The sequence below is a fragment of the Rhinopithecus bieti genome, unplaced genomic scaffold (assembly GCF_001698545.2).
Source record: "Rhinopithecus bieti isolate Rb0 unplaced genomic scaffold, ASM169854v2 scaffold_13704, whole genome shotgun sequence".
Taxonomy (NCBI): Eukaryota; Metazoa; Chordata; class Mammalia; order Primates; family Cercopithecidae; genus Rhinopithecus; species Rhinopithecus bieti.
In genome coordinates, this window is record NW_016808231.1 from 319,316 (window position 1) to 341,131 (window position 21,816).

Here is a 21,816-nt window from a genome sequence, read left to right on the forward strand (position 1 = left end):
AATAAAGAAATATATATATATATATATATATATAGTTCAGGCCGGGCATGGTGACTCACACCTGTAATCCCATCACATTGGGAGGCTGAGGCGGGTGGATCATGAGGTCAGGAGTTTGAGACCAGACTGACCAACATGGTGAAACCCATCTCTACTGAAAATACAAAAATTAGCTGGGCGTGGTGGTGCGTGCCTGTAATCCCAGCTACTCAGGAGGCTGAGGCGGAAGAATCACTTGAACTTGGGAGGCGGAGGTTACAGTCAGCCAAGATCATGCCACTGCACTCAAGTCTGGGCGACAGAGCAAGACTCTGTCTCAAAAAAAAAAAAAAGTATGTGTGTGTATATATACACACACATATATATACACATACACACATATACATATATACACACACACATATATACATATATACACACACACACACATATATATATAGTTCAGGGGCATGACACAGATTTATATTGTTGTGCAATCATCACCACCATTCATTCCAAAACTTTTTTTTTCTGTTTTGAGACAGGGTCTCGCCCTGTCACCCAGGATGGAATACAGTGGCACAATCGTGGTTCACTATAGCCTCGACCTCCTGGGGTCAAGCAATCCTCCTGCCTCAGCCTCCTAAGTAGCTGGGACTACAAGCATGCACCACCACGCCCATCTAATTTTAAATATTTTGTGGAGATGAGGTCTTGTTGTGTTGCCCAGGCTGATCTGGAGTTCCTGACCTCAAGTGATCCTCCTGCCTTGACCTCCCAAAGCGCTGGAATTATAGGCCTGAGCCACTGCCGCTGGCCCTCATGTACACATTCTTAGGTGGACGTGTTTTCAATTCTCTTGGATATATACTAGAAGTAAAATTGCTAAGTCATACAGCAACATTTTCAGGAAATGCCAACCTGTTCTCCTCAGCAGCTGCACCATTTTACATTCCCACCAGCAATATTTGAGGGTTCGAGTATCTTCATGTCCTTGCCAACACTTGCTATTTTCTGTCTGTTTGATTACAGGCATCCTAGTAGGTGTGAGGTGGTATCTCATGATACTTCTGATTTGCATTTCCCTGATGGTTAATAAGATTGGGCTTCTTTGTGTGTGCTTACTGGTCATTTGTTTGTTTATTTGTTTATTTATTTTTTTGAGACCAAGTCTCACTCTGTCACCCAGGCTGGAGTGTAGTGACACAATCTTGGCTTACTGCAAGCTCCGCCTCCCGGGTTCACGCCATTCTCCTGCCTCAGCCTCCTGGGTAGCTGGGACTCCAGGCGCCCACCACCACGCCTGGCTAATTTTTTGTATTTTTAGTAGAGACAGGGTTTCACCGTGTTAACCAGGATGGTCTCGATCTCCTGACCTCGTGATCCACCCGCCTCAGCCTCCCAAAGTGCTGGGATTATAGGCGTGAGCCACCGCGCCTGGCCTTCACTTTGTTTTTTATTGTTGTATCATTGGTGTCTAATGTTTTTTAACTTTTTTCAATTTTAATTTTTAATTTTTTTTTTGAGACAGAGTCTCGCTCTGTCACCCAGGGTGGAGTCCAGTGGCGCAATCTCGGCTCACTGCAACCTCTGCATCCCAGGTTCAAGCGATTCTCCTGCCTCAGCCTCCCGAGTCGCTGGGATTATAGGTGCACCACCACGCCCGGCTAATTTTCTGTTTTTAGTAGAGATGGCGTTTCACCAAGTTGGCCAGGCTGGTCTTGAACTCCTAACCTCAAGTGATCCATCCACTTAGGCCTCCAAAAGTGCTGGCATTACAGGCATGAGCCACTGTGCCCGGCCAAAGATGATTGTTTTAGAGTTACGGTTCTCCAGCCAGGAAGGGTGTCCCTGAGATCCTCTCAGTGAGTCTGTAAAGTCAAAATTATTTTCATATTGCTATTAAGATGTCATTTGCGGCTGTGTCCTCAGTAAGAGAGTGGAGATTCCTGAGAGCAAGCATTTGAGAACTGTAGGTGAAAATACCGTTTCTCAACCTCATTTGGCTGCAATCCACGGCGAGCTGGGTACTGCCTGCAACGCCTGACCCAGCCCGGGGCCTCCCTCTGCCGTGGCTTGTGACATAGTGACGGATTCTGTTTTATGTAAAAAGGAAATGCGTGCCAACAGGAGATGAATTCATCTCCCAATGTGCCAGTGGGTACCCACGGTGGGGTGGGTGATGCCTGAATTCCTGTCCTGGCCTCGGGCAAGTGAATACTTTCGTTTTTTCTCTGTAAAATGAGATAATGATGGATGGACCCACCTCACAGTGTCCCGTGAGGATTTTGTTTCTTTTCTTTTATCTTTTTTGGAGACCGAGTCTCACTCTGTTGCCCAGGCTGGAGTGCAGTGGCGTGATCTTGGCTCACTGCAACCTCCACCTCCTGGGCTCAAGCCATTCTCCCACCTTAGCCTCCTGAGTAGCTGGGATTACAGGTGTGTGCTACCATGCTGGCTAATTTTAGTAGAGACGGGGCTTCACCGTGTTGGCCAGGATAGTCTCGAACTCGACCTCAGGTGATCTGCCTGCTTCAGCGCCCCAAAGTGCTGGGATTACTGAAGTGAACCACTGTGCCCAGCTAATTTTGTTTCTTAATTTTGTTTCTTTTTTTTTTTTTTTTCTTTTGAGACGGAGTCTTGCACTGTCGCCCAGGTTAGAGTGTAGTGGCATGATCTTGGCTCACTGTAACCTCTGCCTCCCAGGTTCAAGTGATTCTCCTGCCTCAGCCTCTCGAGTAGCTGGGACTACAAGCACCCGCTACCACACCTGGCCAATGTTTGTATTTTTAGTAGAAACGAGATTTCACCATATTGGCCAGGCTGGTCTCGAACTCATGACCTCAGGTGATCTGCCCACCTTGGCCTCCCAAAGTGCTGGGATTACAGGCATGAGCCACTGCGCGCGGCCAATTTCGTTTCTTTTAGAGACAGAGTCTTGCTCTGTTGCCTAGGCCGGAGTATAGCGGCACGATCATAGCTCACTGCAGCCTTGACCTCCTGGGTGTAATTAATCCTCCCACTTCAGCCTCCCGAGTAGCTTGGACTACAGGCACTCACCACTACACCTGGTAATTTAAATTTTTTTGTAGGGATGGCGTCTTGCAATTAGGTTGGTGCAAAAGTAAAGGTGGTTCTTGCCATTACTTTTAATGGCAAAAATCACGATTACTTTTGCATCAATCGAGTATGTTGCCCAGGCTGGTCTGGAACTCCTGGGCTCGAGCAATCCTCTGGCCTCAGCCTGCCAAAGTGCTGGGATTACAGGTATAAGCCACGGTGCCTGGCTGGAAGGAAGAAAATGCAGCCGATTAAGGAAGTGCCCAGCGCAGTGCCCAGCACATAGTAGGTGCACAATAAATGTGAACCCCTGCCCTTGTTATTTCCTGACCTGTCCCTGAGCTGCTGAGCTGGGCTCAGGTCCGGCTGTGTTTGCAGCCACCCGCCACCCCGGGAATGCAGGACTGGAGCCCTTCCTGGGAGGGTTGGGCACCAGGAGAAAGGCTGGCGGGGACCTAATGCAGAAGGCGATTTATGGCGCAAACACAGCACTTGTGTGTGGAAGGAAAAGATTTTCTTTGAACAAACGAGACTCTCAGCCCTGTTTCCCAGTGGCACGATTACTTCAGAACTGTGCAGCTTCCACAAAACAAAAAGTATGGTGAGGGATGAAGGGTGATGAGAACACCCTTGCAGCTGGTGGAACAAATGTTTTGGGACTGCAGAGGGGCGGCAGTTTGCAGATAGTGAGGCAGGGCTTGGGATGGAGGCCTGGGTGTAAGTCCCAAGCCTCTGCCGTCAGATTAGGGTTTAGGCCGGGCGTGGTGGCTCACTCCTGTAATCCCAGGGCTTTGGGAGGCTGAGGTGTGCAGATTGCTTGGGGTCAGGAGTTCAAGACCAGCCTGGCCAACATGGTGAAACCTCGTCTCTACTAAAAATATAAAAATTAGCCAGTGTCATGGCACGTGCTGGTGACCCCAGCTGCTCGGGAGGCTGAGGCATGAGAATCACTTGAACCCAGGAGGCAGAGGTTGCGATGGGCGGAGATTGTGCCACTGCACTCCAGCCTGGGTGACAGAGTGAGAACCTGTCTCAAAAAATAAAAAAAGTTATGAATTGAGGCATTGAGGGAGGGGAAGGAAGGGGCATGGGAATGACAGACTCATGGTATCCCTGTGTCTTCAGCTGTTGGCCTTTGTATTTGCAAAGTGTTTCATGATTATATTAAGTTTTACAATGTCTAACAGTTAATAGTAGCCCTATTTCACTATGTGTCAGGCACTTTTTTTTTGTTTGTATTTTTGGAGACCGAGTCTCACTTGCTCTGTTGCCCAGGCTGAAGTGCGATCCTGGCTCATTGCAACCTCCACCTCCCAGGTTCAAGTGATTCTTCTGCCTCAGCCTCCCAAGTAGGTGGGACTACAGGCATGTACCACCATACTTATTTTTTGTAGAGATGGGGGGTCTCACTATGTTGTCTAGGCTGGTCTTGAACTCCTGGCCTCAAGCAGTCCTTCCGCCTCAGCCTTCCAAAGTGTTGAGATTACAACCATGAGCCACTGTGCCTGGCCGAAAGGCTGCGTGTTTCATCAGGTGACTGCTATGCCTTTGTGCCATTTATTTATTTATTTAGAGACAGAGTGTCACTCTGTTGCCCATGCTGGAGTACTACAGTGTGATCTCAGCTCACTACAGCCTCCGCCTCCTGGGCTCAAGTGATTCTCCTGCCTTAGCCTCCTGAGTAGCTGGGATTACAGGTGCATGCCACCATGCCTGGCTAAGTTTTCTTTTCTTTTCTTTTTTTTTTTTTGAGATGGAGTCTCACTCTGTCGCCCAGGCTGAAATGCAGTGGTGTGATCTCGGCTCACTGCAAGCTCCACCTCCTGGGTTCATGCCTTTCTCCTGCCTCAGCCTCCCAAGTAGTTGGGACAACAGGCGCCTGCCACCACGCCCGGCTAATTTTTGTGTTTTTTTTAGCAGAAACGGGGTTTCGTTTCACCTTGTTCCTTGTTAGTCTCGATCTCCTGACTTCGTGATCTGCCCTCCTTAGGCTCCCAAAGTGCTGGGATTACAGGCGTGAGCCACTGTACCTGGCCAAGTTCTTGTATTTTTAATAGAGATGGGTTTTCACCATGTTGGTCAGGCTGATCTCAAACTCCTGACCTCAGGTGATCCACCCGCCTTGGCCTCCCAAAGTGCTGGGACTGCAGGCATGAGCCACCATGCCTGGCCGCCTTGTGCTATTTATTTGTTACTTACTGTACTGGGACTGAGCCAAGGCCAGAGCCCTGTGGTCCATCTCTGCAGACCTGTGTCTGGTAAAATCCTACCCCCGGCCTGAGTTCTGTAGTAGGTCACACGTTTGTTTTCTTTTCTTCTCTTTATTTTTTATTTTTTTTTTTTTTCTTTCTCGAGACAATGTCTTGCTCCGTCATCCAGACTGGAGTGCAATGGCATGATCATGTCTCACTGTAGCCTTGAATTCCTGGCCTCAGGCAGTCCTCCCCCCTCAGCCTCCTCAGTAGCTGTGACTGTAGGTAGATAACACCATGCCCAGCTAATTTTTTGTAGAGATGGGTTGGGGGTGGAGGGGTCTCACAATGTTGCCCAGGCTCATCTCAAACTCCTGGGCTCAACCAGTCCTCCCAACTTGGCTTCCCAAAGTGCCGGGGTTACAGCTGTCAGCCACCACAAGCAGCCCACACTTGCTTTCAAATGCCCTGCCATGGGCTGGGTGCGGTGGCTCACGCCTGTAATCCCAGCACTTTGGGAGGCCGAGGCGGGCGGATCACGAGGTCGTGAGATCGAGACCATCCTGGCTAACACGGTGAAACCCCGTTTCTACTAAAAATGCAAAAAAAAATTAGCCGGGCGTGGCGGTGGGTGCCTGTAGTTCCAGCTACTTGGGAGGCTGAGGCAGGAGAATGGTGTGAACCTGGGAGGTGGAGCTTGCAGTGAGCCAAGATCGTGCCACTGCACTCCAGCCTGGGCGACTGCGCGAGACTCCGTCTCAAAAAAAAAAAAAAAAAAAATGCCCTGCCAACCCAGCAGCCAGTGTTAGCATTTCTGCTGTGTTAAGGTGTTGTTTGCCTCTGGGTTCAAGTGATTCTCGTGCCTCAGCCTCCCAAGTAGCTGGGACTATAGGCATGCGCCACCACGCCCAGCTAATTTTTTTTGGGGGGGGGGCATGGAGTCTCTGTTGTCCAGGCTGGAGTGCAGTGGCACAATCTTGACTCACTGCAACCTCTACCTCCCAAGTTCAAGCGATTCTCCTGCCTCAGCCTCCTGAGTAGCTGGGATTACAGGTGGACGCCACAACGCCTGGCTAATTTTTGTATTTTTAGTGGAGACGGGGTTTCACCATGTAGGTCAGGCTGGTCTCGAACTCCTGACCTCCTGATCCATCTGCCTCGGCCTCCCAAAGTGCTGGGATTACAGGCATCAACCACTGCACCTGGCTAATTTTTGTATTTTTAGTAGAGATGGGGTTTCACCATGTTGGCCAAGCTGGTCTTGAACTCCTGACCTCAAACAATTCACTCGCCTCGGCCTCCCAAAATGCTGGGATTACAGGCGTGAGCCACTATGACTGGCCAGAAACCTCTCTATACAGAGCAAGGCCTTGGGGAGTCATTTTATTGGGGGATAGTGTGGACCCCCGTCTTGCTGCCAGTTCACTGCTGTGTTGCCCAGAAACAACTGACTGTCCCTTATCAGCTCTGAGACAAACTTCAGCCAAATCCTGAAACGGTTCCACCTGCTTTTCAGTTTGTGGTTTAAGGTTTTGGGGTTTTTTTTTTAGGAAGTGAAATGAACAACTCTCCTCTGGAAGAGAAAGATAAGGCTTCAATCCGCAGGAGCGATGTCTGCTGGAAAGAAATATTTTTTAACTTGTGGGCAGTTCTCCAGCTGGGCTGTGTGAGTGAGGAAGCTGGCAGCACTCTCGCTGAGAGAATTGGACGGAGGCTCTGTCCAGGCAGGGGTTCCTTTCCCCGGCGAAGCAGGCTGTGGGCCCAGGCCAGCCAGGCGCAGCGACAGGGATGGCTTGTGCCACAGTGTGGCCTGGAGATCTGGTGAACTTGGAGGCCTGGACCCATTCCCCAGGCCAGCCACCTCCTCCCTCTGAAACACCCACTCCTGGCTGATGGGGGCCACTTGGGGCACCACAGGCCTTTGCTATCTAAAACCTGCATTTCCCGGGCCTTCCGTTGCTTTTTAAAATACAGCTTGACCCTCCCTAACACTGCAGAGTCATCCTCTAGCTTGCTGCCGTCTGGAGACTGCTGTGTATGGCTTCCAAGGTGGCCTCAATGATCCACTGAGTTTCTGCAGGAACTCACTCCTACCGCCTGTTGCGGGATGTGTTTGGTAGCAAATAATAAAAAACCTAGCTCGAAACAGCTTCACAATGAAGGGAATCTGGTGTACTGGAAAATGTGCAGTGGTAGGGTGGGCTTCAGGTCAGGATTGATCCAGCAGCTTACTCACATCTCTAAGGACTCAGTTTAGAATAGCTACCAGCAAACTGGGCTGTGGGATTCCTTGTTTATTCCTGCTACTGAACCAATTGCTCTGACCAGGGTAATGAGAACACCTTGATTTGCTTAGAGTAGTTACCCATTCTGTGGCACCCACACCACACAGCTGCCATGGAATGGGACAGATCGAATTTTATGGTGCCCACAGAGTCCCCCCAATCCCTTTGTAAAATGTAATATAGTGACTCCTGTGGAACTGACCTGAGCTGAGCTCATCTGAGCTGTCCTCTGACCATCATCCACAAGGCTGTGTGTTCTTAGAGGGGACAGCCCTAGGCCAGGTGCAGTGGCTCACGTCTATAATCCCAGCACTTTGGGAGGCCAAGACAGGTGGATCACTTGAGGTCAGGAGTTCAAGACCAGCCTGGCCAGCAAGGTGAATCTCCATCTGTACTAAAAACACAAAAATTAGCTAGGCGTGGTGGCATGCACCTGTAATCCCAGCTACTGGGGAGGCTGAGGTGGGAGAATCACTTGAACCAGGGAGATGGAGGTTGCAGTGAGCTGAGATTGCACCACTGCACTCCAACCTGGATGACAGAATGAGACTCTGTCTCAGACAAACAAAAAAAGGGGACTGCCCCGTTCTGTTCTGAGTCTCAGCACTCGGGGCCATCCCTTCCCACCTCCCCGCCTCCTTCCGCTGTCCTTTGCTTCCAGCCATGCTGGCCTCCTTTCCATGCCTTAAGTGTTCTGTCCTTGGCCTGCCCCAGGGCCTTTGCACAAGCTGTTCCCTCTGCCTGGAGCCCCCACCTTGCCGAGTCTGTTGCTTCTGCTCATTCTTCAGGATTCAGAGAATCTGCCCCCAGGCTTGGCCTCCCTGTTCTTGGGGCCTCCTGGGCCTCGCCTGCCCCCACTTCCCAGGGCTTGTAATTGACGGCATGAGATGAGGGGTTTATGTGCGAGTGCATCGTGATGAGTCTGAGATCCCCCTTGGTTTGTCCTCCCACTGATTGGAGCTGCCCCCAAGCTCACTGCCTTGGGAAGGGGCGAAGTGGAAACTGAGAGATGGCTGGCTTTGCCTCATGAGAGCCCAGGGCGGGCTGACTGGTGCGGGGGGAGCACGGTCCTGAGAGAGCAGATGCCGTGGGCCTAAGGGACCAGGGATGGGAGCAGGCAGCGGGTTCCTGGGCAGAGCCGAGCCTTGGGGAGGACAGCAGTGGGGGCTGGGCTGCTTCTAGGTCCCATGATGAAGTTGGCTGGGAGCAGGAGTTGCCAGTTTCAGTGGGGTGACTGGGCCGGTGCAGAACGGAGGTTGGGTTGTTCAGGAAGCAGATGCTGAGAAGGACTGCGGAAGGCAAAGGGGTTCTTGGGGGGTTGAGGGAGGAGTGACACTGGGGAAGGAGCACAGAAGGAACGAAATGTGGCAGGGAGCTGTTAGACTTCGATGCTGGAGCCAGCATGGCCCATGAGAGAGTCTCCCGTGGGGCAGAGGTGGCCAGGTCTTGCCTGGGCATTGGCTGGGGCCACGTGGAGAAGAGAGGACAGCCCTAGGCCAGGTGCAGTGGCTCACGTCTATAATCCCAGCACTTTGGGAGGCCAAGACAGGTGGATCACTTGAGGTCAGGAGTTCAAGACCAGCCTGGCCAACAAGGTGAATCTCCATCTCTACTAAAAACACAAAAATTACCTTGCTGAAGGACCAGACTCTCTCCTGATGCCATGGAAGTGGTGTTTGTGTGTGTGTGTGTGAGTGTGTGTGCGTGCATGTGTAGTGGGTCGGGGGAAGGCATCATCTAGGGACACCCAGAAAGTTCTGCTTCCCACTTCCCTGAATTCACAGCCTGGGTTTGAGGCCCACCCTGTGGGGATGTGGATGGTCAGCAATCCCTGAGGATCTTCTCAGGATGGACTTGGCACCATGGGAATGCAAACCCCAGTGTAGGAGCCCATTCCCACTGAGGGGATGGCCGTGTCCTGTGGGGAACCAGGGAGGACAGGGGCGGCTGGGCTTGTGGAATTGCTTCTGACGCCAGTGAAGCCAGTGGCTAGCAAGGAGACTAAGGCAGTGCTCCTACGAGAGTGCTCCCTGATGCTCCTCCTAATATGCTCCCCAAGAGTACTCCCTAGAGTACTCCCCAGAGGGTGCTCCCCAAGTATGTGCCCTGAGAATGTTCAAGTATGTGCCCTGAGTGCTCCCTGAGGGTGCTCCCCAAGCATGTGCCCAAGAATACTCCCTGAAAGTGCTCCCGATGCTGCTCCCGAGATGTTCCCCCGAGAGTGCTCCCCAGATATGCTCCCAAAGAGTACTCCTTGGAGTGCTCCCCCAAGAGTGCTCCCCATAGTCTCCCTGAGAGTGCTCTCAAGATAATGCCCCAGAGTCCTCCCTAGTAGTGCCCAGGGTTGCTCCCTGAGCAAGAGGACAGGAAGCCAGCCTCGAGTTTGCTGATGAGGCTAACCTCACAGCAGACTCCTAAAGTGACGGCGTGGAAGGTGGCCCTTGGACTGCCAGTGTGACTGGGATCACTCTTACAGCACCACCCTCCAGGCTCTGGTTTCCCAGACTGTAGGGGCGAGGGAGGCATTGATAAGCAGACTCTACCGTTTAGGATTCGAGAGACAGAAAATCCCAAACAACAGCGGCTTAGCCAAGCAGAGCGTCCTCTCTCACCGACAGCTCGGGTGGCCATCTGGGCTGATGGGCAGTGGGGGAGGCGTCTTATGCACTGGGGGCACCTCCTCCTCCGTGAGTCCCCACTCTGCAACCTGGGTGCTGATGGGGCCCTGCAGGCCCTGCAGGGTGGCCCTGCCCTCGGACCCCAGGCTCTGTTGCTCCCTTGCTGTGTGCCCTGGGGCAACTTACTGAACCTCTCTGAGCCTCACTCAGGGCCCCATCTGGAAAATGAGGTTCTTTCTTTTCACTCATTGAGGAATTCATTTCTTTCCTCCTGCTTCTCAGAAATCAGTCTGGATGGGAAACAGACATCAAACATACTAATCCAGTGGCCTCTGGAGTGGATGCACAAGATCATTTACTTACGTGAGAAAAAAAATGAATAACACTTTCATTTTAAGTTATTCTTTTCTATAAAGTAAGAATGAAACAGCCGAGGCAGGAGGATCACTTGTGGCCAGGAGTTCAAGACCAGCCAGGGCGACACAGTGGCCATCTCTACAATAATCAGAAATTAAAAAAAAAAATTAGCCGGATGTGGCCGGGCGCCGTGGCTCACGCCAGTAATCCCAGCACTTCGAGAAGCCGAGGCAGGCGGATCGTGAGGTCAGGAGTTCGAGACCAGCCTGGCCAACACGGTGAAATCCCCTCTTTAATAGTAATACAAAAATTAGCCAGGTGTGGTGGCGGGCGCCTGTAATCCCAGCTACTCAGGAGGCTGAGGCAGGAGAATCGCTTGAACCTGGAAGGCAGAGGTTGCAATGAGCCGAGATCGTGCCACTGCACTCCAGCCTGGGCGAAAGAGTGAAACTCTGTCTCCAAAAAAAAAAAAAAAAGCTGGGTGTAGTGGTGCACGCCTGCAGTCCCAGCTACTTGGGAGGTTGAGGCAGAAGGATCGCTTGAGCCCAGGAAGTGGAGGCTGCAGTGAGTCATGATTGTGTCACTGTTCTCCAGCCTGGGTGACAAAGCAACACCCTCCAAACAAACAAAAACTTTGCAGGCCAGTAGCAGTGGCTCACACCTGTAATCCCAGCACTTTGGGAGGCTGAGGCAGGAGGACCATTTCAGCTCGAGTTCAAGACTAGCCTGGGCAACACAGTGAGACCCTCTTTCTAAAAAACAAACAAACAAACAAACTTTGCTAACATTGAATGTACAGATTTGCCTAACTTGTGCTGGTGGGGGTCTGGAGCAATCGCATTTATCTGAGGTCCTGAATGTATGGCCCTGTGCAAGCTGTCCCCGTCCTGAGGCCTCAGTTTCCCCCTCCTCCTCTGGGAGGAGACACAGAACAGGCCATGAGGTGCTTGGAACTGTGCCCTGCGGCAGGCAGCTGCCGAGTCGTAGCTGTCTCTGTCCCACAGGAGAGGTGGATCCTCCCAGGGGAGGAGGGCCAGCCCGAGGTGCTCTGCTCACCCTTTGACTTTGTGTTTGGGACACTTGGAGGCTGGCGTGCGGCCGAATAAGTGGATCTATAGATTAACAAAACTAATCCTAATGAGATGGGTGTATGGCTTAAGCAGATTCTTTTTTTTTTTTTTTTTTTTTTGGCAGGAGGGCTTCTCCTCTGTCATCCAGGCCAAAGGGCAGGGGCGCAATCTCAGCTCACTGCAACCTCCGTCTCCCAGGTTCAAGCGATTCTCCTGGCTCAGCCTCCCGAGTAGCTGGGACCACAGGTGCATGCCACCATGCCCGGCTAATTTTTTCTATTTTTAGTATAAATGGGGTTTCACCGTGTTGGCCAGGATGGTCTCGATCTCCTGACTTTGTGATCTGCCCACCTCGGCCTCCCAAAGTACTGGGATTACAGGCGTGAGCCACTGTGCCCGGCCACAACTCTATTTCTTAGGCAGAACTGTATGATAACAAAAACTGCAACGTCCTGTGGTCAACCTAATATACAGGGATATGGAGCATACTTGTAATTAGGAACACGGAGAGGCCAAACTCCCTGGGACTGAATTCTGGCCCCTAAACTCACTCAACTTCTCTGTGCCTCATTTTCCTCATCTATATAATGTAGTTAGGGATATTTTTATCTACCTCACGGGTCACTGCAAGCACTCAACACATTAAATGTTAAGTGCTTAGAACAGTGTCTAATACATACTAAAAGCTAAGTAAGTATGTCATGACCTCTTAGACGCTTAGCTTAAAACTGTGTAAAGTGCCAGGCACGGTGGCTCACACCTGTAATCCCAGCACTTTGGGAGGTCAAGGCAGGTTGAGCACTTGAGGCCAGGAGTTCAAGACCAGCACGGCCAACATGGCAAAACCCCATCTCCACTAAAATTACAAAAAATAGCCAAGGATGGTGGCACACGCCTGTAATCCCATCACCTTGGGAGGCCAAGGCAGGTGGATCACTTGAGGTCAGGAGTTCAGGGCCATCCTGGTCAACATGGCGAAACTCTATCTCCACTAAAAATACAAAAATTAGCCAGGTGTGGTTGGCGGGTGCCTGTAATCCCAGCTACTCGGGAGGCTGAGGCAGAAGAATTACGTGAACCCAAGAAGCGGAGGTTGCAGTGAGCTGAGATCACACCACTGCACTCTAGCCTGGGCAACAAGAGTGACACTCTGTCTCAAAAAATAAATAAATAAATAAATAGAAGCTGTCAAGTATAGAACTGTGTGAATAGCATGCTACCATTTGTGTGTGTGTGTGTGTGTGTAGCAGTGTTTAAGGAAGGGAATATACAGATAGTTGCAGACACCGTAAGCACCCCTGGAAGGGAATACAAGAAAATGGAAATAGTGGTTATTTCTGAGGAAGAGTAATAGGTGGCAGAGTTTAGGTGAGTCACAGACTTGCTTTTCATTTTGTGCTTTCTGAATTTTGTTAGGTATATATACAAGTATTATCTATTCAAGAATACATAAATAATTTCTTTGATGTCAAATAAATAAAATACACCAGTCTTGTAACAGTTACCTAAATTGCAGGTGTAATGCATTTTTTTCTTCAGTATATTTGATACACAGACACATGGAGGGAGAAGGAGAATAAGTATGTCAGTATAATGAGTATGTCAGTATATTCAGTTAACTTCAGGAAAAAGACATGCAGCAAGAAGCCTGCTTTAAGTTATTAAAGTATTTACCTCCCTAGGAGTACCAAAAGAAAAAGTATACAAAACTCTAGTCTAGGAAGATCTAGTCAATACTAATCTCTGAATGGATACCTGATCATTCGAAGGACAAACATCAAATTTTTGATGATTTTTTTGCCATCTTTAAGCACTGTCCTACTCCAACATATTTGGTAAATGATAAAGGCTACCAAATATGCATCAGGAAATCCCAAATGATGCATTTTTTAAATGCCTTCAAAACGGACCTGATGATCTTCTGTGGCTACAGTGAAAACTTCCCAATCCTTGCATCAAGATGCTGTGATCACAGAATACAGACCTTAAAATAAATATTTCCATCATAAGAACAAAATTAAACACACTCCTTTAGTCATTCTAGAACTAATTTTAGTGTATAGGTGTAGTGCATACCGAATTTTATTCTTCTCTAAATTGTTAACCAACTATTACTGGTCAACTGCAGTTAACCAACAGATCCCAAGCAACATCTACAAAATAATTTTTGATTTTCCAAGTGATTTCTGTACTTACTACACACTAATTTCTTTAAAATGTTACAAGATGTTTCTGGGTAATTCAATTATTCATTCTGTAAGTCCTCATTTTGGTAACTAGTAGCAGCATGTCCTTCTCCCTCTTCTGACACATTTAGTCTCTAAGAAATCTAGGAAATCATTTAAAGAAACATAAAAGGGAATTTTAAAAAATAAAATATAAATAGCTAAAAATTAAAAGAATAATCACGAGAGAATAAAACTGATATAAGAAGCTCATAAAATTAGCTTTTTTATTTAAAATCATAATGTGGCCAGGCATGGTGGCTCACGCCTGTAATCCCAAGACTTTGGGAGGCCAAGGCAGGAGGATTCACTTGAGCTCAGGAAGTTTGAGACCAGCCTGACCAACATGGTGAAACCCTGTCTCTACTAAAAATACAAAAATTAGCCAGGCGTGTTGGTATATGCCTGTAATCCCAGCTACTGAGGACACCGAAGCACAAGAATCCCTTGAACCCAGGAGGGAGATGTTGCAGTGAGCCAAGACTGTGATACTGCACTATAGCCTGAGTAACTGAGCAAGACTCAGTCTCAAAAAGAAAAAGAAATAAATAAAATCATAAATGCAATTTTGACATTGAGAAAACTTACTGGGCACAGCTATGGTCAATGACCTTAAAATATGAGGAGCCAGACCAGGCATGGTGGCTCATGCCTGTAAGCCCAGCACTTTGAGAGGTTGAGGCAGGAGAATCACTTGAGGCCAGGAGTTCAACACCAGCCTAGGTAACAGAGCGAGATCTGTCTCTACAAAAGACGAAATTAGCCAAATGTGGTGGCATGCACCTGTACTCCCTGCTATGCAGGAGGCTGAGGCAGGAGAATCCCTTGAGCCCAGAAGTTCAAGGTTGCAGTGAGCTATGATCATGCCACTGTACTCCAGCCTGGGTGACAGACTGAGACCCTCACTATACTCCAGCCTGGATGACAGAGTAAGACCCTATCTCGAAAAATAAAATCTAAATAAGTAAACAAAACACACACACACACACACAGAGCTCATATAAATAGCATAAACCAACAAGAAAAAGATGAATATCCCAAAAGAAAATTGGCAAAGGTAAGAAAATATTAAAAGAAATATAAATGATGAATAAACATCTGAAAACAACTGTTTACTGCTACAGGCAAAGAAATGCAAACAAAACAATGGAAACAAATTTTCCAAAACTGCAGGGAAGTCTTTGAATAAAAATACTTGACGTTGGAAGTACAGAACTGCACTTGTATTAAAAGGAGGAAAATATATTTCCATATTTAATCAGAAAAATACATAAGAAATTGCCAACACTCGCTGCCTTTGGGAAAGGAGGCAGCTGGCATGGAAAGGATTAAAATATTAGTTGAATTGCAGGATTCTTTTTTACCCTAATTCCTAAGGCTCAGTTTTACCCCTCTGCCAGGAAGATGCCCGAGGCGCATCTTCCTGTGTATCACACTTTTGCATTTTTGTACCAAGTGTAAAGGACATATGCCAACATTTTGTTTCTTTTTTTTTTTTTTTAATGGAGTCTCGCTCTGTTGCCCAGGCTGGAGTGCAGTGACGCAATCTTGGCTCACTGCAACCTCTGTCTCCTGAGTTCAAGTGATTCTCCTGCCTCAGCCTCCCAAGTAGCTGGAATTACGTCCGTGTGTCACCATGCTTGGCTAATTTTTTTGTTTTTAGTAGAGACGGGGTTTCACCACATTGGCCAGGCTGGTCTCGAACTCCTGACCTCAGGTGATCTGCCCACCTTGGCCTCCCAAAGTGCTGGGATTACAGGTGTGAGCCATGTGTCCGGCCCCAACATTTTTGTAGTTCAAAACATTTCACAGTTTAAAACCCTCTTGAAAAATTCTCTTTCAAATGCCCAGGATTTTAATATTTCATAGAGTATTTGAAAAGATTTTTATTACTTCTTGCTTTACCTTTTCCTAAGAGTCAAAAAGAGATATTCTTGGCTCCCTGGACTCTCTTCTTCCCATATGGATGCCCATAAAGTAACATTCAAGCTTTCTAACAAGGCTTATTTTTCCATTTTTCTACACTCCTCCTAAGTTCCTTGAAATCAGAAACTCTTTTATTTTCTTTGCACAGAACAAGGTATACTATAAACAGGAACAACACTAAATTCACTACTTTCCAGCCCACAAGTTTTACTTTCTCACATCACTCTCTCTCTCTCTCTCTCACACACACACACACACACACACACACACACACACACAAAGTGGTGATAGAAGAGTTTTGAATGCATTTTGAACTGAAGATCTACATTTTTCCCTTAGTGGTAAAATGCACTGGTTAAGAATTCAGGTTGGCAATTACTTCTGAACATCTGTTTATTTGCAAAGATGATTTCCTCCCCTCCCCGCAAATCACTCTTCCTCTACTTAAGTTGTTTTTTTTTGAGACGGAGTCTCGCTCTGTCGCCCAGGCTGGAGTGCAGTGGCACAATCTCGGCTCACTGCAAGCTCCACCACCCAGGTTCACGCCATTCTCCTGCCTCAGCCTCCTGAGTAGCTGAGACTACAGGCGCCCGCCACCACGCCCGGCTAATTTTTTGTATTTTTTAATAGAGACGGGGTTTCACTGTGTTAGCCAGGATGGTCTCGATCTCCTGACCTTGTGATCTGACCACCTCAGCCTCCCAAAGTGCTACTTAAGTTTTAAACGATGGTTCCCAATGTCCTTAAGGATCTACAAACATTTCCAAATAATACTCAACAGCTACAGATACTACAGCAAAATCTAGTCAACTAATAAGCATCAACATACCAATAGAAGAAAGCAGGCCTATGAGGATGCAGGATAATCCTTAGGGCATAAATAGTAACTTCCTATTTTCATGCCTTAGCAGGAAAAGAATAAGGGTTTGCTGGGGCTCAGAGCTAATTACAAACCTGTTCTTCTTCTGTAAAGGGTACCAGAGCCAGTGGTGGAAGGGGTTCCTCCTGGAGGATAGGCAGAAATTCTTTGTCCAGAAGGTCTGAAGGTATCTGTAGGACCAAACACATGATTATGAGATTAATGCTATTCCTGCAATAAGAAGAAATACAAGAAGATAAATCCAAGAAAAAATACTCTTCTGTTTATTGTTATTATAAATACAGATTAAAGCTTATTCAGCCATAATTGACTTCTACAGTCCTTACACATTTTGAGAAAGTCAATATTAAAAACCCCAGTCAATACTCCCCAGCTTTCTCAAGCGATTGCCACTTTTGGATTTAGCACTAACTCTGCTATTCCAGAGCACAAAGTAGAAGAGGAATAAAAGTCTCTACACTTAATGCAAAGCAGAAGATGATAAGGAGAGTTTTATAAGCAATTGTATGTGTCCTTAGCAACCATCATTAAAATGTGAAATTCTAGATCATTGAAAAACAAAGTATACTGGAGGGGGGGCATTGTGGCTCAAGCCTGTAATCCCAGCACTTTTGGAGGCCAAAGCAGGCAGATCACTTGAGGGCAGAAGTTGGAGACCAGCCTGGCCAACATGGTGAAACCCCATCTCTACTAAAAATACAAAAGAAATTAGCCAAAACGCATGTTTATAATCCCAGCTACTCAGGAGGCTGAGGCACAAGAATCACCTGAACCTGGGTTGCAGAGGTTGCAGTGAGACGATATCACACCACTGCACTCCAGCCTGGGCGACTGAGCAAGACTCTGTCTCAAAAAAAAAGTATACTGGGAAAAAATACAAAATACTATTTCTTACTAGTCACTCAGTGAGTAAGATGAAAGTCATAATAAAAGTATACTCTATACTGTTTCAGTTTTGATCTAAGTGACACAAACGTAGTGTTACATTTTAAGGTTTTCTCTCCACCAAAAATTTTACATAGTCGAAGGTGCTCCTCCTCTTAACTGGAAGGTAGGATAAGAATTACAATAAAGAGAAAGGAAAAATTCTTCATTTCTTAGCCACTGAACTAGTATACAAATAGACTTGAAAGGGGGGTTAAGAGGAAGTTAGCTAGAGAAGGCAGTAAGTGCTGACTACTCTCCTGTTTCCATGAAGCGGCCTAAAATGTAGTGTGTGATGACACTCAGAACATCCTCTGTTAACCATTGCAGGCTTCAAAGCAGGGAAACAGTAAGGTGGAAAGAAAAGGCATGGGTCAATACATTAGTAAAATAAATCAGTTTTCATGTATCAATACATCATGGTATATATCCCAAAGTCTCATTCATAATTTTGAACTCTTTTCCTACTTCCTTACCTTGTTGTCTTTAAGGAAAAGTGCTAACATCTCTTCTCTGCCATAACGATAATCTGCTAATTTATACTTCGGCAATGCTGGAGAAAGAGGAGGGGATGTAATACTCCCACCACTGGACAGAGCGCGGAGCCTAGAATAGAAAAGACAGAGAATATGTCAAATGTTCTGGTGCTACAGACTTTTTATACTATACACTGTCAAAAAAATTCATTTTAGTTCTTTAGAAGAGCAAAGAGAAATCCTACTATCTCAAAGTATCAGACTAGCTTTAAAACAATCTTAGTGTGTCATGGCACACTAAGAGGGCAGTTTATTGAGAGATAACTAGACAACCATGTGGCAATTCCTTAACTTAAAAGGCATCATGGCTATGTCCCCCAGAAGCTCAGAGAATGAAAAAGGGACACATTTTCCCAAATTTTAAAAGGCGCATATGATTAAAACAAAAGTGAGATACTACCTTACACTCACTAGATTCATAAAACTTAATAAGTCTGATAATACCAGATGCTGGTAAGGATGTAAAACAATGGAAACTTTCAAGTTGTGTTTATGGTATTGTAAACTGAAACAATCATTTCAAAGAATGATTTGATAATAGTTAATTATTTAATTACCTATTTGGCAATTTGATAATGGCTAAAATATTTAATAAAGTATGCTATACAAAAGAAAAATCAAAACACAGCCTATAGTAATAATTTTTATATAAAATGCATAAACCTGCAAGTAGGTTTATACTGTTTCAAGACAAACTGCAGCAAAAGCATAGAAACAAACATGAAATTGACAAATACAACATTGAGAATAAGGTTATATCTGCAAAAGATAAGACTATAAAGGCAGACTTAATTGTACTGCAATGTTTAATTTTTGCAGCTTGCCAATGAATACACGGGTGTTTATCACAATTTATATTTTTATATGCCCGAAATATTTCACAATGTTTTTAATAAAAGCAATTAATGGTCAGTGTAGAGAATCTGAAAATGCAGTAAAGTACAAAGAGAAAGTGAAAACTACATTTACTGCTAAGAAGACAAAAAATATACTCCAAACTGATAACAAAAGTTGCCTCTAAAGAACAGAACTTGGGGAAAACGCACTATTTTAATTTTAAAATAATATATTTTTATGGGGAAAAAGGGAAGAAAACTTCAACAAAAAATGGCAACTAAGATTCTACTGTAGCACTGTGTCAGACAGCAAGTGGAAAAACTAACATCAGGAGTAGCTGATATCAAGGGTCAAAAGGACCAAGCTACGTTAATTCTAGTTTAGATTGAGGGAAAATTCAATAGAAGCATTGAAATATGTGCCCCAAATTGCTAAGCTTTACTCACAAAACAAAAAAGGGAACAACCTACTAAACTATGACACATTAAATATTAATATGAAGGCCAAGTAAAGCACAGTAAATATGTGCACATTAAAAATAGCGTATGCATAGTAAACAGTAAAATGTGTTTACAAGAAGAAAGTAATATTTAAAGAAAAAATATGCATTAGTAAAGTGAGACTGTTGGGGTGGGATTTTTTTTTTTTACTGATTATGGAAAATTTTTGTATTTCATAAATGCACCAAGAAGCAGATGACAAGCTCCCGTGTACCAATCACTCAGTCCCAAAACCAACAATCCATGGCGAATCCTGCTCTTTCCACCATCTTATCTAAGCTTCCTTTGATATTATTTTGAAGAAAAGTTTTGGCTTAGCACTCCATACACAAATATTTAAGAATGCTATTTCTCAAAGAATTTGTTTTTCCCCACAGTGTCTCACTCTGTCACCCAGACTTGAGTGCAATGGTACGATCATAACTCACTGCAACCTTGACCTCCTGAGCTCAAGGGATTCCCCCACCTTAGCCTCCTGAGCAACCAGGACTACAGGCGCATACCACTATGCCCAGCTAATTTGTGCATTTTCTGTAGAGACAGGATCTCACTACATTGTCCAACCTGGTCTCAAACTCTGGGCCTCAAGCAATCCTCCCACCTTGGCCTCCCAAAGTGCTGAGAATATAGGCACGAGCCACCATGCCTGACCCCAAACATTTTTTTAAAGTCTGGGTTTTGCTGATTTTATCCATGATATAATTAAATGTTTTTCTCTCTTTTGCATTTCATGTAAATCGGTGACTGGGAATAGAGGTTTCAGATTTTCATTAACTTGGGTTCTTTTTTGGCAATACTTCGTATGTAGTGGTATATTATTCCATCAAGAGGCACACATTGTGATGATGTGTTTGTGATACTTGCAGTAACTGCTGATCAATGCTTGGTTCCCTAAGTTCACTAAGGTTGTAAGTGATTATATTTTTTCATTCCTCCCTTATATATTAGCTGGAATACTTCTGCAAAAAGAAATTTTCCTCTTATACTACTTGGTATAGTTACCAAATGATACTGCTTAATACAAGAAAGGAGGGAAAAAGCCTTAAGTCTTATTTGTTTTCAAAATAATGACTAGGTTCACTTGCACAACAGTCCAACAGTGTCCAACAGTAACACATTATTTTATTAACATATTTCAATTCACAGCAATTATTAACAGTGTTTCAATTGTCTCATCTTTGAAGAATGGGAGACTCTTCAGGTTGGCTCCTGGGTCCTTTTGACATGACCCTAGCAGTCTTTAACAGCTTCTTTTCTATCTGGTACGTCAGAATGTTCCAGGATCATCTTGTATTTTTCTTGCCTCAGACCTGAAATCTATCATTTCCAGGGGGCCCGGATTCGCTGTCATTTATAGAAATACCACAACCTGGGTTCTGGGAGTGCTCATTGCTACTCTTTGTTTCCTTTCCAAATGTTCGTGGGCTTGGAGGTCATTTAGTTCAACCCCCATAAAACAGGTTAAACAACCAGGTAAGAAAACAACATACCCACAAAGGAGCGGTCCAATCACTCCTTTCAAGAAGAAAGGCACTACTCCAGTACCTTCCAAGAAACTGCTTTCTATTAGATTCCTGTAAAGTTGGGCTCTTTACTAAAGAAGTGGAATTAACATCCACTGAATACTGAAGCTGAAAATTTTACATATGAACCAGCTCATTTAATCTAATTTAACCTTCACAACAACCCAAACATAACAGATAAAAATAAAGCTGAAGGGTTAAACAACTTGTCCACAGTCAGAGGCAGCAGAACAAAGATTCAAACTGAGGTTTTTATTACTAAAAAGACCACAATTGACTGTTTGCAGGCTAGCTCATACCTGTAATCCCAACACTTGGGAAGCTAAGGAGGGTGGATCACTTTAGTACAAGAGTTCAAGACCAGCTTGGGCAACATGATGAAACCCCACCTTGACAAAAAATACAAAAACTAGCCAGGTTTGGTGGCTCATGCCTGTGGTCCCAGCTACTCAGGAGGCTGAGGTGGGAGGACTGCTTGAGCCTGGGAGGTCAAGGCTGTAGTGAACAGCCACTGTACTCCAGCCTAGGTGACCATGCAAGACCCTGTCTCAAAAAAAAAAAAAAAAAAACCCACAATCTTTACAACAATTAGGTCTCAAAATTCTATTTAAAATAGCCACAGTTTAAAATATACATATATTTTATTAGAAATTGTTTTAAAATATCTTCCTTAACACCAAACCAATGTTTCCCAACAGTTTCTACCAGTGGAGTACACATCTAAGCACTCTTTCAAATGAAAATCATTCTGGTATTGGCAAATAATCACCATTACTCCTCAAAGACTCCTTCCCATGACCTAACATTCCTAATTTCTTCAATTGCTGCTCACAATAAAATTTCAAATGTATTCACTACCCTGTCCCTTCCCATGTATCACCAATGGTTTTCCAATGTCCAAGAC

At 45.8% G+C, this 21,816-nt stretch overlaps 2 protein-coding genes across 3 annotated transcripts in view; one reads left to right on the top strand and one right to left on the bottom strand.

The window, feature by feature from the left end:
• Positions 1–7,294, top strand: part of FBXL18 (F-box and leucine rich repeat protein 18) — a 53,055-nt gene extending 45,761 nt beyond the window's left edge. Inside the window, exon 4 of the mRNA XM_017886198.1 lies at positions 6,782–7,294. Within this exon, the coding sequence (XP_017741687.1) occupies positions 6,782–6,788 (7 nt within the window). The 3' untranslated portion in view covers positions 6,789–7,294. The remainder of the gene's footprint in view (positions 1–6,781) is intronic.
• A 9,123-nt stretch (positions 7,295–16,417) lies between these two features.
• Positions 16,418–21,816, bottom strand: part of LOC108538242 (PERQ amino acid-rich with GYF domain-containing protein 2-like) — a 55,267-nt gene continuing 49,868 nt past the window's right edge. Inside the window, exons 3-4 of one of the 2 annotated variants that reach the window (XM_017886202.1) lie at positions 17,993–18,122; positions 16,418–16,762 (exon numbers count right to left, since the gene is read on the bottom strand). In XM_017886202.1, coding sequence (XP_017741691.1) covers positions 16,655–16,762; positions 17,993–18,122 — 238 coding nt within the window. In that variant the 3' untranslated portion in view covers positions 16,418–16,654. The remainder of the gene's footprint in view (positions 16,763–17,992; positions 18,123–21,816) is intronic. The other variant, XM_017886200.1, reaches the window with a different exon arrangement.